The sequence below is a fragment of the Saimiri boliviensis genome, chromosome 11 (genome assembly GCF_048565385.1).
Source record: "Saimiri boliviensis isolate mSaiBol1 chromosome 11, mSaiBol1.pri, whole genome shotgun sequence".
Classification (NCBI taxonomy): Eukaryota; Metazoa; Chordata; class Mammalia; order Primates; family Cebidae; genus Saimiri; species Saimiri boliviensis.
Window position 1 is genome coordinate 37,969,672 of NC_133459.1, and position 16,955 is coordinate 37,986,626.

Genomic DNA, 16,955 nt, shown 5'->3' on the forward strand with positions numbered 1-16,955 from the left:
ACCTCATCTCTACTAAAAATACAAAAAATTAGCTGGGCATGGTGGCGTGTGCCTGTAAAAATACAAAAAATTAGCCGGGCATGGTGGCGTGTGCCTGTAATCCCAGCTACTCAGGAAGCTGAGGCAGGAGAATTGCCTGAACCCAGGAGGCGGAGGTTGTGGTGAGCTGAGATCGCGCTATTGCACTCCAGCCTGGGTAACAAGAGCCAAACTCTGTCTCAAAAAAACAAACAAACAAACAAACAAACAAACAAAAAACATTTTGCATGCAATTTTAGGTGGTTCCTGAATACTCCCTCTCCACGACCCACTGATGGACTTTTGGGTTCTGGGACGCCTGAAGAAGCTGTAATACAGAATGAAAAGATAAGATGGCTAAGGATGAGTAGCATTTAAGGGATGAACAGAAGAGAAGAAACAACCAAAGAAGATGGAGGAAAACTAGGGTAGAGTGGAGCCTGAGATTCAAGAGAAAGAGAGTGGATTTAAAAGGTGAAGGAATGATTAGCAGTGCCTTCTGCTACAGAGAGTTTAAGTGAAATATAACTCAAAATTACCCATTGGGTTGGCAATTAGGTGACTATGGGGAGAGCAGTTTCAGTGAATATGTGGGGCTGGAAGCCAGGTCACATGGAATAAATAGGAGGTGGGGAAGTGGAGTCTGAGCATTGTCATCCTACTTGTTTAGAAACCAACAGGAGACAACCAGTAGAGAGTGAGCAGTTGAAAATATACAGGCTAGGAAATATTGTTGGATTAAGGTTCCCAAGGAGAAGAGCAGCGATGAGATCCAGATTTTAGTTAGAAGGACTGACCTAGGTTCTGAAAAGGGACAGCTCTGCCAATGAAAATAAAATTAGCGTAGGTATTGGTAGTATGATGCCCAGAGACCTTTGTTGATGGAGATCAATAAAGTTGGTAACAAGTATTAAATCCTTCTAATTAGGCCAGGAATGGTGGCTTATGTCTGTAAGTACTTATGCCCATCACTTTGGGAGGCTGAGGTAGGAGGATCTCATGAGGCCAGGAGTTTGAGACCAGCCTGGACAACATACTGACACCCTGTCTCTACAAAAAATTTAAAAATTAGCCAGACATGGTGGCATGCACCTGTAGTACTAGATATTTGGGAGGCTGAAGCAGGTGGATCGCTTGAGCCTAGGAGTTCGAGGCTGTGGTGAACTATGATCATGCCTGTGTTCCAGCCTGGGAAATAGAATGAGACCCCATCTCATACAAAACAACAACAAAAAGCATTTTTTTTCTAATTTAAGCCTTCTAATTCAGTAAGCTCTAAGTAATAAGTTTTAAAGTGTTAACTCTGAAAATTAGATGGGCAGTTTGGTTCTCTGCTTCTGTAGAGATGCTGGTGGTGGGCAGTGGGCTCTCCCTTATTTATTAAAGCCGTTGGTGGGTCTGAGATTATAAAGAACATTCTTCTTTTTATATTTTTTAATTTTTTTTTTAAAGACGGGGTTTCACCACGTTGGTCAGGCTGATCTGGAACTCCCGACCTCAGGTGATCCGCCCGCCTTGGCCTCCAAAGTGCTTAGATTACAGGCCTGAGCCACCATGCCAGGCCTATAAAGAACATTAAGATGAATATCACTTTTTCTTTCTTTTTTTTTTTTTTTTTTTTTTTTTTTGAGACGGAGTTTCGCTCTTGTTACCCAGGCTGGAGTGCAATGGCGCGATCTTGGCTCACCGCAACCTCCGTCTCCTGGATTCAAGCAATTCTCCTGCCTCAGCCTCCCGAGTAGCTGGGATACAGGTGCATGCCACCATGCCCAGCTAATTTTTGTATTTTTAGTAGAGACAGGGTTTCACCATGTTGACCAGGATGGTCTCGATCTCCTGACCTCGTGATCCACCCGTCTCGTCCTCCCAAAGTGCTGGGATTATAGGCGTGAGCCACCGTGTCCGGCTGAATATCGCCTTTTCTTTGCCAGTTTTCCTCTTACATAAGAATGCTTTCTGAGAATTTTACCTCAGTTTTACCTTTCTTCCTAACCTTCAGTGTTAGGCAGAAAGATCTTGTCTAGGTAGGCCTGGAATTAAACTAGGGATTTATGTGTAAGGAGCCAATCTAAAACTTATTAAGTAGTTGGAGAGTCTAAGCTATTATTCTGAAGGTCAGCATAATTCTTAAAGTTGCTTCTTGGATTTCCTTGCTAAAAATTATGATGTTAAACTCCAGACACTGTAATATTCTTTTATCCTGAAGTTTAAACCAGCAAAGAACTTTCATGTAATCAATGGGCATACCAACATAGGATCCAAAAAAATGATCCTCCAGCTGTTATGGGCAGAGGAATTCTATAAAACCCTTTTCTGAGGAGCTTATGGCTCAGCTCTAAGCAGGCTAGCTAGTCTTGGGAAGTCTTATTCAGAATAAGTACTTAAATATCTCTCCTGAACTGAAAGTTAGCTTTTTAGCTTTTGGAACATGATTGATATGAGACCATCAGGTTTCCTTGGTACATTACCCTTATGGAAGGCCTTGGTAGATTAACAGAATAATTTATGGGTGGTAAAATTAAAAAGAATCATGCAACTCACACATTCGGGTCTAAATGAAATCAGGCAGTGGATAAGAAAGCAAATGAATTCCACCTCCTTTAAAATACTAGTTTAAGAGAAAATCTGTTAATCTTTTTCTTTTTTCATCTGTGTATTGTCTGACATATTATAGCAAACATACATAGCTTTTATTAAAAAATAAATTATAAAAAGAAAAGAACACGTATGTCTTCAGAGTGAGAATTTTGTAAAATTAGAGTCAGACTGTTTTGAGCTATGAAGGTCATTAATATAGTGAAGCAGAGTGGGCCTCATATTGTGTGAAAATGTAATGGAAACAACTTTAGTTAGCTCCAATTTTTCCATTATGTCTTCTTATCCCAGCACACAAGTGATACTTAATGGGGTGGTGGTTTCGTTTTTTCAGACAGGGTCTCAGTCTGTTGCCCCGGCTGTAGTGCAGTGGCACAGTCATAGCTCACTGCAGTCTCAAACTCCCGGCCTCCAGTGATCGTTCTGCCTCGGCCTTCCAAAGTGCTAGGATTGCAGGCATGAGCCACCTTGCCTGGCAGGGTTTTGGGGTTTTTATATACTGAACTAGATTCTTGTAGGTAACTCAGTTTTGATTTCGTTTTGTGTGTTTCCTTAGACAGTCTTCTAATCATACTTGGCCAATCCAGAAAACTGTCTGGTTTTATGTTTTAGGTCTTAATATGTAGAGTTGTGGAAAATACAAAAAAGTAAATCATGGTGTCTTCAAGGAGTTAATGATCTCACTGGTAATATAAGAATAAGCCTATTGGGCTGGGCGCGGTGGCTCAAGCCTGTAATCCCAGCACTTTGGGAGGCCGAGGCGGGTGGATCACGAGGTCGAGAGATCGAGACCATCCTGGTCAACATGGTGAAACCCCGTCTTTACTAAAAATACAAAAAATTAGCTGGGCATGGTGGCGCATGCCTGTAATCCCAGCTACTCAGGAGGCTGAGGCAGGAGAATTGCCTGAACCCAGGAGGCGGAGGTTGCGGTGAACCGAGATCACACTCCAGCCTGTGTAACAAGAGTGAAACTCCATCTCAAAAACAAACAAACAAACAAGAATAAGCATATTAAAAGTTCAGAGCACTATATAATTATGTAAGTGCTGATTGAGTAAGATTAGCCCAGTAAGTAACAGATATTTGGAGGACACAGAGACTATTGAGAACTGGAGTTGTCAGAAAAGACAGCCAGAATTTTTCTTAAACACAAATATGATCATGTCATTCTCCAATTTAAAATCTTTCGATGGTTCCCCTTACGTATAGGATAAAGTTCGGGTTCCTTCAGGTTGTCATGAAAGGTTATGATTTGGCCCATAGCATCCTATTCAGTTTTAAATACTGCCACTACCTAATAAGCATGTCTTTCAACCATTCCTAATTCTGTGCAGTTCTTTGAACATAAGCTTTTTCTTGTCTCCATGAAATTGCATTAGCTGTAACTTCATGAACTTCATGTAGCAACTTTGTCCCTTCTCTTCTCCATCTGGCTTATACTCATCGATTTTTTTTTTTTTTTTAGACAGAGTCTCACTCTGTTGCCAGGCTGGAGTGTAGTGGCGCAATCTCTGCTCACTACAACCTCCACCTCCCAGGTTCAAGCAATTCTCTTGTGTCAGCCTCCCGAGTACCTGGGACTACAGGCATGTGCCCCTACGTCTGGCTAATTTTTTATATTTTTATTAGAGATGGGGTTTCAACGTGTTAGCCAGGATGGTCTCCATCTCCTGATCTTGTGATCCACCTGCCTCAGCCTCCCAAAGTGCTGGGATTACAGGCGTGAGCCACTGCGCCGGTAGGCTTATACTCATCTTTTAAGGTTAGATAGAGTCATTCCTCTTAGAAACTTTATTAGGTTCCCCCATATTTCCTGTCCCTAGGTAGGCTTAACCTCTTACGTTCATGAGTACTCTGTGCTTAACTGTTACAGCACTTATCAAACTCCTTTGAAGTTATTTCTCTTCTTTGCCATACTGTCATGTCTTTTAATGGTAGGGACTATGATATTTCTATTACCAGAATCAAAAGGACCTAGCAGTGAGGTCCTTAATAAAGATTTATTTAATGAATAAATGAGTTCAGGCACAGTAGTGCACGCCTATAATCCCAGCACTTTGGGAGCCTGAGGCAGGCAGATCACCTTAGGTCGGGAGTTCGATAGCAGCCTGACCAACATGGTGAAACCCCATCTCTCTACTAAAAATACAAAAATGTGCTGGGCATGGTGGCGCATCCCTGTAGTCCCAGCTACTTGGGAGACTGAGGTGAGAGAATCGTTTAAACACGGGTGGTGGAGGTTGCAGTGAGCAGAGATCACGCCACTGCACTCCAGCCTGGGTGACAGAGCAAGACTCCGTCAAAAAAAAAAAAAAAAAAAAAATTAGCTGGGCATGGTGGTGGGCACCTGTAATCCCAGCTACTCCAGAGGCTGAGGCAGTAGAATCACTGGAATCCAGGAGGCAGAGTTGCACTGGAGCCAAGATTGCCCCACTGCACTCTAGCCTGGGTGACGAGCGAAACTGTCTCAAAAACAAACAAACAAAGAATAAATGAGTGAATGAATGAGCTGAATTTTAAAGAATATATAGCATTTCGAGAGATGAAGAGGAAGAGAAGTAGCCTGACATGAAGGGAAAATAAGTAGTATGAGCAAAGTGTCAATGATTTCAATGAGACTGTAGTTAAAAGTTGATTCTGATTCAGTTTGCAGATGACACGGGCTTGGAAAGGATGATGAAGATTTTGGATAAGTGAATCAGCATCTAAAAAGATCAAAATATGTTGGAATGACAGCGTTCAAATCTAATACGAATTCTGACTTCAAATACTTTCAGGACTCTGTTAAATGAAAGATGGATTAAACTTTTAAGTCTAATAATACTTCTAACAGTCTCAAGTGAGAGTCAGTAGGTAGAAGATATAAAAGCAGAGTATGACATTTTATAGAACTATTACATTGGTACATTGTCTTATGAGTTAGTGAATTCTCTGTTATCCTAAATTTTAAACAGCAAGAATATTAGAGATTTATGGCATATTTGGACAGACCTTTCAATATGAACTTATGATTCTTTGTTGTTGAAGGGATTTGTGTGTCAGCAGAGAATTAGACAGGTAATATCTAAGGTCCGTTCCTTGGTTCTGTAGTTTATAATAGAAAGAAAATTGTTCCTTGCCAAGCAAGAAAGGATTCAAGGCTGAAAATAAGGATGCGAAGATAAAACCAGAGACCAAGATAAGAAAGTGCTTATTGAATGGCTATAAACTCAGAAAAAAAAAATAAATAAGTATATAAGTATATTCACCTGAGATGTAGAACAAGCATTGGCATTGTTTGGAATGGCACTATGTTGGCTTTTCCTAAGGAGTCAATAAGAAGAAAATAAGCATTGGAGAGAGAGAATCTGGCTGAAGCTTGTATGAATTGCTAGTGAACAAGATTTATATACCTCTGCAACTTTCTTCTGAAATGTTCTCTGTCTTGGAAAAGATATGGAAGAGTCAAGCAGCAGGCAATGGTGGTAACCTTTGATTGTCACAGTGAATGTAGTAGTAGGCGGTTAGGCAGGTGAAAGTTCCTGGGGTATTAGTGAGGGTAGCTTTGAATTGCATAACCATGTTGTCTAGCATGGACTGGGATAATTTTAGAGTTCTTTTTCTTTTTATGAGACTGCGTCTCACTCTGTGACCCAGGCTGGAGTGCAGTGGTGTGATCACGGCTCACTGCAACCTCTCTTTCCCAGGTTCAAGCGATCTTCCCACCCTCCTGAGTTGCTGGGATTACAGGTGCACACCACCATACCCAGCCAATTTTTGTATTTTTAGGAGAGGTGGGGTTTCACCATGTTGGTCAGGCTGGTCTCGAACTCAGCTCAAGTGATCTTTCAGCCTCAGCCTCCCAAACTGCTGGGATTACAGGAGCCACCATGCCTGGCTGTATATGTTCTTAATGAATAGGGTAAAATAAGAATGAAGTAACTGAAGGTTGAGAATGATTAGGAGAGGCCATGTGAGATGGATGATGGTAAGTGCTAGATAGATAAAAGAGGTGGATAAAGGTATGTTTGGGGAAGGAATCAGGCCCAAAATGTGGCAGTGTGGTGGCTGGACATTAATTGGAGATGAATGTCAGTTGAGCCAAGTAGGCACAGATGCATTGTCACATATATGTTCACATATATGTAGAGATAAATGAACCAAGTCGTCAGGGAAGGTTAGGGTAGATTTGCCATGTGGAAGGGCAGCAGGGCATCGTCAATGACAGGATGATTTGAAAAAGATGTTACACGGGATGGTGTGGGCTTCCAAAAACAGAAAAGGAGCAGGGCTGATGGCTCAGTTGTCTAGAAGTGGCCCTGGGAATTTGGTAGGAGTAGGAGAAAATAAGTCCTCTACAGGATAAGGCCTCTGTGGAGCAGTCATTGTCAAGTATTGAAAGTCATGTTTCTGTTAAATAGGTTAAAAAAAAAAAAAAAAACAACTTGAGAAAGAAAGGAAGTTGCTTCTCTGAGAGTTAGGAGAAGGGAGAGAGAAGAGACGTGCAGTGGGGGTAAACTGGGCAACTTTGAGAGTTTGGTTGTTTTGTTCATGGCTGGTAAAGAAATTGGAATGCAGGAAGTACTGGGGTAGGAGAGGGAGGGAGTTTGGCATTACTCAGGCATATCTGCACATGAAGAGTGACATTTTAACTACTGTAATATTTGTGTCCCAAATGCCAAGGCCACCTGTCTGTTGGTGGTATCACGGCTTTGGGTTTTTGAAGCTTGTGAGGGAAGTGGGGAATCACTCTGTTCCCTGCTCTGCTCAAATTATTATGCTAAGGAGATTTTGTCATGATATGATATTTGAGGCACATGATGATTCTGTCTGATTTGTAAAGTGACAATGTGATCACGACCAAAGAGGAAGTTCAGATAGGCTAAACCTTCCTAAGAAGTCACTGTCCCACAGTTACGTGGGGAAGTTTTCCTAGAGAAATAGAGGTATGGGCAGGGCAGTGGTGTGGGAACCCGTTGCCTGGGTAGCACTCAGCCAGTGCCTTCTCTATGTTTCTTTTACAGATGAACGGGACCGGGTTCAGAAGAAAACATTCACCAAGTGGGTGAACAAGCACTTGATGAAGGTAGGACCCCTTCATATACGCTGCCCCAGATCTCACTGCTCTCATCTAGACCTGCCATGCCTTCTTTCAGATGGTTTAGATTGTTTGTTGTGTGCTCAAGTCTATGAAGATACACATGTGACTTTTCTTTTCTCTTCTTATCTTTTTTAATAGAGAAGATGTTGCCCAGGCTGTTCTCAAACACCTGAGTTCAAGCAATCCTCCTGCCTCAGCCTCCAAAGTGCTGGGATTACAGGCGTGAGTCACCATGCCTAGCTTTTTGAAAACTAATATATCATAATGGTATGGAAACTGGTATTGATCTGCTTCTTGGTGAAGACAGTATTACATACCATTACATCAGGAGGCAGAGGTTGAAGATACCATGGATGATTTTTAAAAATTCAAAGAACAGTTTACCCCTAGCTTTATACATTACTTTATAAGCCTGTTTTTTTTCCTCATTTATTAATTTATTTTTAAATAGAGACAAAGTCTCACTCTGTTGCCCAGTCTGGTATCAAACTCCTGGGCTAAAGTGATCTTCCCAGCTCAGCCTCCCAAAGTGTTAGGATTATAGGCGTGAGCCACTGTGCCCAGCATATTTGTATTTTTAAATCTGAATACTATGGAAGGATAGGAGAGGGGGATCTTATCTCTAAAGTGCATGAATTTTTTTTTTTTTTTAGATGGAGTCTCACTCTGTCACTCAGGCTGGAGTGCAGTGGCATGGTCTCAGCTCACTGCTACCTCCGCCTCCTAGGTTCAAGTGATTCTTTTGCCTCAGCCTCCCGAGTAGCTGGGATTACTGGCATGTGCCACCAGTACAGGCTAATTTTTATATTTTTAGTAGAAACAGAGTTTTACCATCTTGGCCAGGCTGGTCTTGAACTCCTGACCTTGTGATTCACCTGCCTTGGCGTCTCAAAGTGCTGGGATTATAGGCATGAGCCACCGCGCCGGGCCAAAGTGCATGACTCTTAAATGTTCAATCTGATGAATTTTACATGAATTTTACCACCAGGTAGTGTAAGATACAACAAGGGCTGAAGATTTGTTATTATTTTTATTTTAAATAAAAGAGGCATGTTAAGACTCACCTAAAGATAAACAGTGTGACTGCTGTGGCAGTTAGGATCTGAAAACAAAGTTTTTGAATTATAGTAATAATCAGTGCTTCTCTGCGAAAGGTCACCAATGATCCTTTAATTGGCCTGTCCAGTAGCCTATTTCATATTCCTCTTATTTGATTTCTCTATAGCATTTGACACTGTTGTCTATCTCTTAAAACCCTCTCTTACATTGACTTCTAGACCATGGCTTTTACCTGAATGACCTCTTTCCTCTGTGAATGCATTTTTTTCTGCCTGTTTCACTGGCTTTTCTTCCTCTGTCTGACTCTTCCATGTTGGTGTGTTCCCCAGGGTCCTAACCTTGGCCATTTTTTGGTTTTGTGTTCTGTATTCTTCTTGGGTAGTCTCATCCATTGAAGCCACCAGGATTGTTTGGTTGCATGGGATACAAAGAAACACAAGTAGAAGTGGATATGGGATGACCTCACAGAAGCTGATGTCTAGATACAGCTGGGCTTTATGAAAACTAAACAGTTATGAGAAAACAACTCACTCTCCTCCTCCATCCTTCTTCCTTCTTCCTTCTTTCTTTTCCCTTCTTTCTTCTTCTTCCTTCTTCCTCCTTCTTCTTCCTCCTTCTTCCTTTTTCCTCTTTCTTCTTCTTCCTTCTTGTTCCTTTTCTTCCTCTTCCTCCTTCTTCTTTCTTCCTCCTCTTCCTCCTTCCTCCTCCTCTTCCTCCTCCTCTTCTTCTTCTTTCTTCTTCTTCCTCCTCTTCCTCCTCCTCCTCCTCCTCTTCTTCTTCTTTCTTCTTCTTCTTTCTTTTCTTCCTCTTCTTCTTTCTTCCTTTTCCTTTTCTTTTATTTTCCCTTCCTTCCTTCCTTCTTTCTTTCTTTTCTTCCTTTCTTTCTTCTTTCTTCTTTTTGAGACAGTGTCTAATCCTGTTGCCCAGGCTAGAGTACAGTTGAAAGATCACAGCCTACTGCAGCCCTGATCTCCTGGACTCAAGTGATTCTCCCACCTCATCCTCCTTAGTAGCTGGAATTACAGGCATGCATAATCTCTTTTTTTTTGAGATGGAGTTTCGCTCTTGTTGCCCAGGCTGGAATGCAATGGTGCGATCTCAGCTCACTGCAGCCTCTGCCTCCCGGGTTCAAGCAAGTCTTGTGCCTCAGCCTCCCGAGTAGCTGGGGTTACAGACATGTGCCACCATACCCGGCTGGTTTTTGTATTGTTAGTAGAGATGGGGTTTTCTTATGTTGGTCAGGGTGGTCTCGAACTCCTGACCTCAAGTGACCTGTCTACTTTGGCCTCCCAAAGTGCTGGGATTACAGGTGTGAACCACTGTACCCGGCTGCAGGCATGCACTATCATACCCTGCTAATTTTTAAATTTTTTTGTAGAGATGGATTCTCACTGTGCTGCCCAGGTCTTTCTCGTTTATGGGGCCTTGTACTCCTTCATTTTGCTTCTATGTGCCTACTATATTCATTTCTCTGCTTTTCTTTTGTTGCTATGAGTGAGCCATGGCGGCTGTCCCTCAAACAGTGATGCTCCGAGGCCATAGGATTCTGAATGCACAAACACAGCAAGTCTGGTTGGCTGAAGTCCTCTTTTCCTCCATGGGCCAATTGTCCATCTATAGTAAACTGTGGGTAAGGAGGTGGTTACACAAATCAAATATGGCTTCTGAGGGCCATTTGTTTAGTGGGTACTGCAGGTGATTGTGATTTTCACACTACTAGATCTGGATAAGAAGGCAGTAATAGAGCCTTTTCTTGCATTCTTACCAGAGCCAAAGGTGAGTGTCATGGTGTATTTTACATGTTCATCTGTATGTTACCCAGGCATAGCTTTTATTGAACATACCCTAAACTGTAAATATTTTCACTCACATAGCTAGTTGCCCAAGTTAGGAACCTAGAATCATATTGATTCAGTACTACCCAGAATCTCTCCCTTGTTACCAAGTCCAGCCAATCACTTGCAGCTCAGAAAGACTGCATGCATCTCTGTTCTTTTCTCCCTCTCTATATTGCTGCTTTTGTTCAGGGCCTCGGTGTCTGTTGCCTTGACCACTATAATAGTTTCCTAACAAAGTTTTCTATAATAACAATGGTAGTAATAGTATCTTGACTTCTTGTCAATCAGACATATTCTCTCTCCGCGCCCCCCCCACCCCCCGTGTGGGTGTGGGTGTGTGGGGTGTCTGACAGGGTTTGCTGTGTTGCCAGGCTAGAGTGCAGTGGTACAATTATAGCTCACTACAGCCTCCAACTCCTGGGCTCAAATTATCCTCCTACCTCAGCCTTCCAAGTAGCTAGGTTTATAGGCATGTGCCACCATGCCTGGCTACTTTTTGTGTGTTTTCATAGAGATGGGGTCTTGCTGTGTTGCCAAGGCTTGTCTTGTACTCCTGACCTCAAGCAATCCTCCTGCCTTGGTTACCCAGTGTCTTGGAATTACAGGCATGAGCCACCATACCTAGTCTAAATGGGACTTTTGTTTTGTTTTGTTTTGTTTTGAGATGAAGTCTTGCTCTGTCTTTCAGGCTGGAATGCAATGAGCCACTGTGACTAGCCCTAAATCGGATATTCTATACTAAGTCCTTTACATGGATTATTTCATTTAATCCTTCAATGATCTTATGATGTGGGTTCTGTTAATATCCCCAAAATTGTACTCCTTAGAGAGAGTAAGTAATTTGTCCAAGGTCTTGCTGCTGGAAAAGGGCAGAACTGAAATTTTAGAATTTAGGCAACCTAAAGTCTAGAGACTGTGCTCTGAACCTATGCAGAACTGGCTCTGGTTGCTGCCTACCTTTCCAGGCTCATAGCACCAAGTTTCCCTTATACCTATACCTTGAACTCTTGCTGAACTATGTACCGTGCTATTATATGGCTCTGTATCTTTGTTCATTCTGCTTCCTGTACTTGAATACCTTCCCCAAGTTTGTTCTGCCTGGATAACACCAACTTAACCCCTCTTCAATAAATATTTTCCTGACTCTCTGATGTGGAACTGACTACCCTTTCTTAGTGCCTGTGACTGTACTCCTTATGTGCTTTTGTTACAGCATCGGAAGTGTTTATATACATGCTATATCTTTCAGCTATATTGTCACTCGAAGGCAAATATTGTATCGTTTATAGTGTCAGGACAAAGAAGGGAGAGAAATAAGGAGAAAAGAAATTGCGATTTCCTTTTTTCTTTTTTGAGGCAGAGTCTTGCTCTGTTGCCCACCTGTCCAGCTTCATTTCCAAGCACTCTGTTTTTTATAGCTTGTGCCATAGCCACAGGACAACTCACTGCTCCCTAAATACTGTGTACTTTCACACCTCCTTGCTTATTTAATTTCTCTCCCTGGAATGCATGTCCCAGCCTCCTCTGCCTGGCCATCACCCACTTCACCTTCTAGGCCCAGCTCCAGTATCACCTTCCTGAGATTCTGACCTCTGTTTCTCAGACTAAATCAACTGCAACTCCATCCCTATTTCATACTGCCTTGAAGAGCTGCCTGTATGTTCACTCATCTGTGTTCTCTGTTAGAGTACTCATTGAGGACTGGGGTTGTATTATGCTACTTTCTCTGTTAAGTGCTGCACAGAGCACCTAAGAAGTATCCAATTTGTGGATATTTGGATACTTGTTAGCTTGAGGTAACTAATATTTCTATAAGCGCTAAACTAGTGTTTTATAGCTTATAAAGCACATTCTTATCTGACTTAATCCTTATAGTAACCCTGAAGTAGGTAAAAGTGTTTTATCCTCCCAATTTTAGCAGCTAGGGAAAATGAGAGTTAGAGGAGTGAAGTGACTTCACCAGAATGAATAGCTAGTGAGGGATGGAGCTAAGGATCAATCAGTCATGAGTCTTCAGATCATGGTTACTTGTTCTTTCTACTAACCATGCTCCCAGCTGATTCTTTCGTATCTTATCTCTAACAGTTGGAGGAACTGAGTCGATCTTGCCTTTACCTTGTCCCCTGAACTTTGTAGTGAATTCTAGTGCTCTGGCTCCTTGCTGCATGTTTGTAGCGCTGCATGTTTGTAGCTCTGCCTGTTGGACCTCTGCCTCAGTGCTGTGTGATGACAGGAGGTTCAGGGAGGGAGAAGCTAGAAGAACACATCAGAGCATTGTTAGAAATTGGAGGCCAGCCAAAGCTTTACTTGAATCCTTGGCCATTTTTCATCTCTTCTCAGTCCCCTAGCCTTACAGTTTCAATAGCATTTGCTTATCTTGGTATATTTCAGAGAGAGATTCATTGGTAATCAGAGTTATTGCTCTAAATTAGAATTCTCTTAATTTGGGGTTGAGAATTAGGGATTGAGATTTGTTTTTTGCAACTCGAGCATCCTTTCCTTTGCTCCCCAAGTATACCCCAGATTAATACTACCTTTGGCAGGTAGAACAATGTAAGGACAAAACCAGCCAGGTGGCCAGGCACAGTGGTTCATGCCTATAATCCCAGCACTTTGGGAGACTTAAGGGAGATAGATCACTTGAGGTCAAGCATTTGAGACCAGCCAGGCCAACATGGTGAAACCCTGTCTCTACTAAAAATACAAAAATTAGCATGGTGGCTGGTATCTGTAATCCCAGCTACTTGGGAGGGTGAAGCAGGAGAACCACTTGAACCCGAGAGGTAGAGGTTGCAGTGAGCTGAGATTGTGCTACTGCACTGTAGCCTGGGCAACAGAGTGAGACTCTGTCTCCAAAAAAAAAAAAACCAAAACAAAAAAAAACCAACCAGGTCTCCCAACTTCTAGATTTAATTGATCTTGGGGTCTCTTGGATCCCCTGATACCTTTTTTGGAAACAGCTTTACTTTGGGATAAGCAAATTAATTCCACCTTTTTGAAAACACTTTTGATCCAATCTTAAAAGCGATTTGTTAAGGATGTGAGCATCTGAAATATATAAACAACTAATTTAGAATGCAAACCTACAAATGTAAGAGTTCTGCTAATGTGCCAGAACCATCAAAAAGAGAAATCTAGGTTTCTAAATGAGGTCTTATTTAAATTATCTATGCCATATCTCTGGGTGCTGGTAGCTGATAAAGTTTATTCCCCTAAAGAGAACGTGAAAGTATGAGCTACTTAGGAGGGAGAAAAATACTTTTTCTGGTCAGTTCTTACTGACCTCAGAGGTTAGTAGTTAGAAAGGAAAAGCCCAGTATTTAATCTAGCAGATAGAGCAGTTCTTTCCATTTTTGTGTATATAATCTAGAAGTCCCTGGCCTTCCTGGAATTTAGATAAAATTTCCATATATACCAGCAAAAGTTTTCACATTTTTACTAATGCTTACAATCAATCTTTCTTTTCTTTTCTTTTCCTTTCCTTTCCTTTTCTTTTCTTTTCTTTTCTTTTCTCTTTTGTTTTCTTTCTGCCTGCCTGCTTTGCTTTCTCCCTTTTCCCCTCCGCTCCCCTCCCCCTCCCCCTCTTATTTTCTATGTTGCCCAGGCTGGTCTCCAACTCTGTGCCCAAGGGATCTTCCTGCTTTGGCCTCTCAAAGTACTGGGATTATAGGCGTGAGCCACCACACCTGGCCCACTTACAGTTTCTCTATTTCTGTTTCAGCCTCTCTAGTTGAATACAGGGGCCGGGCACAGTGGCTCAAGCCTGTAATCCCAGCACTTTGGGAGGCCGAGGCGGGTGGATCTTGAGGTTGAGAGATCGAGACCATCCTGGTCAACATGGTGAAACCCCGTCTCTACTAAAAATACAAAAAATTAGCTGGGCATGGTGGCGCGTGCCTGTAATCCCAGTTACTCAGGAGGCTCAGGCAGGAGAATTGCTTGAACCCAGGAGGTGGAGTTTGCGGTGAGCCAAGATCGCGCCATTGCACTCCAGCCTGGGTAACAAGAGTGAAACTCCATCTCAAATAAATAAATAAATAAATAAATAAATAAATAAATAAATAAATAAATAAAACAGGTTAGCACTGATTCCAGGTATTTTCTCCGGTGCAGCCTCTGTGTTGACCACATGGGTCAATTCACTGGCTCCTTTTTACTTATTTATGTCTGTGGGAGATATCAGAATGAGACTGGCAGTGGGGTTTAATTTAAGAAATTGACAAAGTAGGCCTGGCATAGTGGCTCACGCCTGTAATCCAAGCACTTTGGAGGCCAGGGCAGGTGGATCACCTGAGGTCAGGAGTTCAAGACCAGCCTGACCAGCATGGTGAAACCACGTCTTTAAAAAAATAAAAAATAATAATAAAAAAAAAAGAAATTGACAAAGTAGTGCTGGTTAGATGCTAAGGAAAGGACCGTTGCCTTTGAGGCCTACATGTGACTATGTGGTAGTGGTTTGTGGCTGTTTTTGCCTGGCCCTGATTTTTTAGGGCTTAATTTCACTCTAAATGCTTCTCAGGCCTCCATTTGGTCTCCATTTGGACTTGGGCTTTACTCTGCATTTTCTATTCCCTATGCTTAAGTGCCTGCCTATTAAAAGTAAAGGTACCTTTTGTAAAATTTTATTTTGTCTTATTTTATTTATTTATTTATTTGAGACAGAATTTTGCTCTTGCCCAGGCTGGAGTGCAGCGGTACCATCTCGGTTCACCAAAACCTCTGCCTCCCCGTTTCAAGCAATTCTCTTTCCTCAGCCTCCCAAGTAGCTGGGATTACAGGCATGTGCCACCACCACACCCAGCTAATTTTGTATTTTTAGTAGAGCGGGTCTCAAATTCCCCACCTCAGGTGATCTCCCCACGTTGGCCTCCCAAAGTACTGGGATTATAGGCATGAACAACCGCACTAGGCCTCTGGATTTTAGAATCATCCACATTCTTAGAGAATCTGTTAATCAGGGTTGACTGATACCACTGTTAGATTCCTCAAATTTTAGGCAATTCTCAAAACAGAGATAGGATAGAATTCTTATGCAAAGAACCTCACACTTTGCTCCCCTCCCACCCCCACTCTCAAACAGGGATTCCCATTGCTACTTTTATTCCCTGAATGTGAGTGTAGTTCTTTCCAGACAGAGTAAAGAAGTCTAGCACAACTATAGTCTTTTTTTTTAGTGATAGGCTTTTCTTTGAAGACAGATTTGGCCAATGAATCAATATGGTTTCTGCTTTTACAGTTTGGAAATCTGCCATTCAGAAATCTATCTGAAGTTACTAGGCTCACTTTCCCTTTCCCTGTATCTTTTAATAGGTGTAGGAGAGAGTTAAATAACATACTTTTCTCTTTAAAATGTTCTCCTCTGACCTATATATTGCTCTTCAACATGGTTTTGAGTCAAGGAAGTCAAGCTGCTTACATCTTCTTTTTTTTTTTTTTTTTTTGGTGAGACGGAGTTTCGCTCTTGTTTCCCAGGCTGGAGTGCAATGGCGCGATCTTGGCTCACCGCAACCTCCGCCTCCTGGGTTCAGGCAATTCTCCCGCCTCAGCCTCCTGAGTAGCTGGGATTACAGGCACGTGCCACCATGCCCAGCTAATGTTTGTGTATTTTTAGTAGAGACGGGGTTTCAGCATGTTGACCAGGATGGTCTCGATCTCTTGACCTCGTGATCCAACCGCTTCGGCCTCCCAAAGTGCTGGGATTACAGGCTTGAGCCACTGTTCCCGGCTTCCTTTTAATTGTTTAGAGGAAAGGTTTTCTAGATCAGGTTTCTGGCAGGTATCAAACAATACTACGAGGCCAAACGTAGTGGCTCATTCCTGTAATGTCAGGACTTTGGGAGGCCAAGGTGGGCGAGTCACTTAAGGTCAGTAGTTTAAGACCAGCATTACCAACATGGTGAAACCTGTCTCTACTAAAAACACAAAAATTAGCTGGGTATGGTGGCGCATGCCTGTAATCCCAGCTACTTCGGAGGCTGAAGCAGGAGAACCGCTTGAACCTGGTAAGTGGAGGTTGTAGTGATTGCACCATTGCACGCCAGCCTGTGCAACAGAGTGAGACTCCACCTCAAAAAAAGAAAAAAAAAAAGAAAAAGAAAATGGAGCCAGCAGAGCCCTCCTTGACTTATTAATGCATGGGCATTGGGGAAGATTGGAAGATTGGACTTGGTTTCTCAAAATCTAATTATTCACTAATTTTAAAAAATTGATTTATAGCTGGGTGCCATAGCTCATGCTTGTAATCCCAGCACTTCAGGAAGCTGAGACTGGCGGATTGCTTGAACCCAGGAGTTCGAGACTAGCCTGGGCAATATGGCAAAACCTCATTTCTACAAAAAATTTAAAAAACTAGCCAGGCACGG

The 16,955-nt window shown here is 42.3% G+C and overlaps 1 protein-coding gene across 9 annotated transcripts in view; it reads left to right on the top strand.

Annotated features, from left to right (window-relative positions):
* The window catches only part of LOC101042315 (microtubule actin crosslinking factor 1), a 393,287-nt gene that overhangs the window by 120,820 nt on the left and 255,512 nt on the right, over nt 1-16,955 (top strand). For all 9 annotated transcript variants that reach the window (XM_074380572.1, XM_074380574.1, XM_074380570.1 and 6 more), the window contains exon 2: nt 7,620-7,681. In XM_074380572.1, the coding sequence (XP_074236673.1) occupies nt 7,620-7,681 (62 nt within the window). The remainder of the gene's footprint in view (nt 1-7,619; nt 7,682-16,955) is intronic.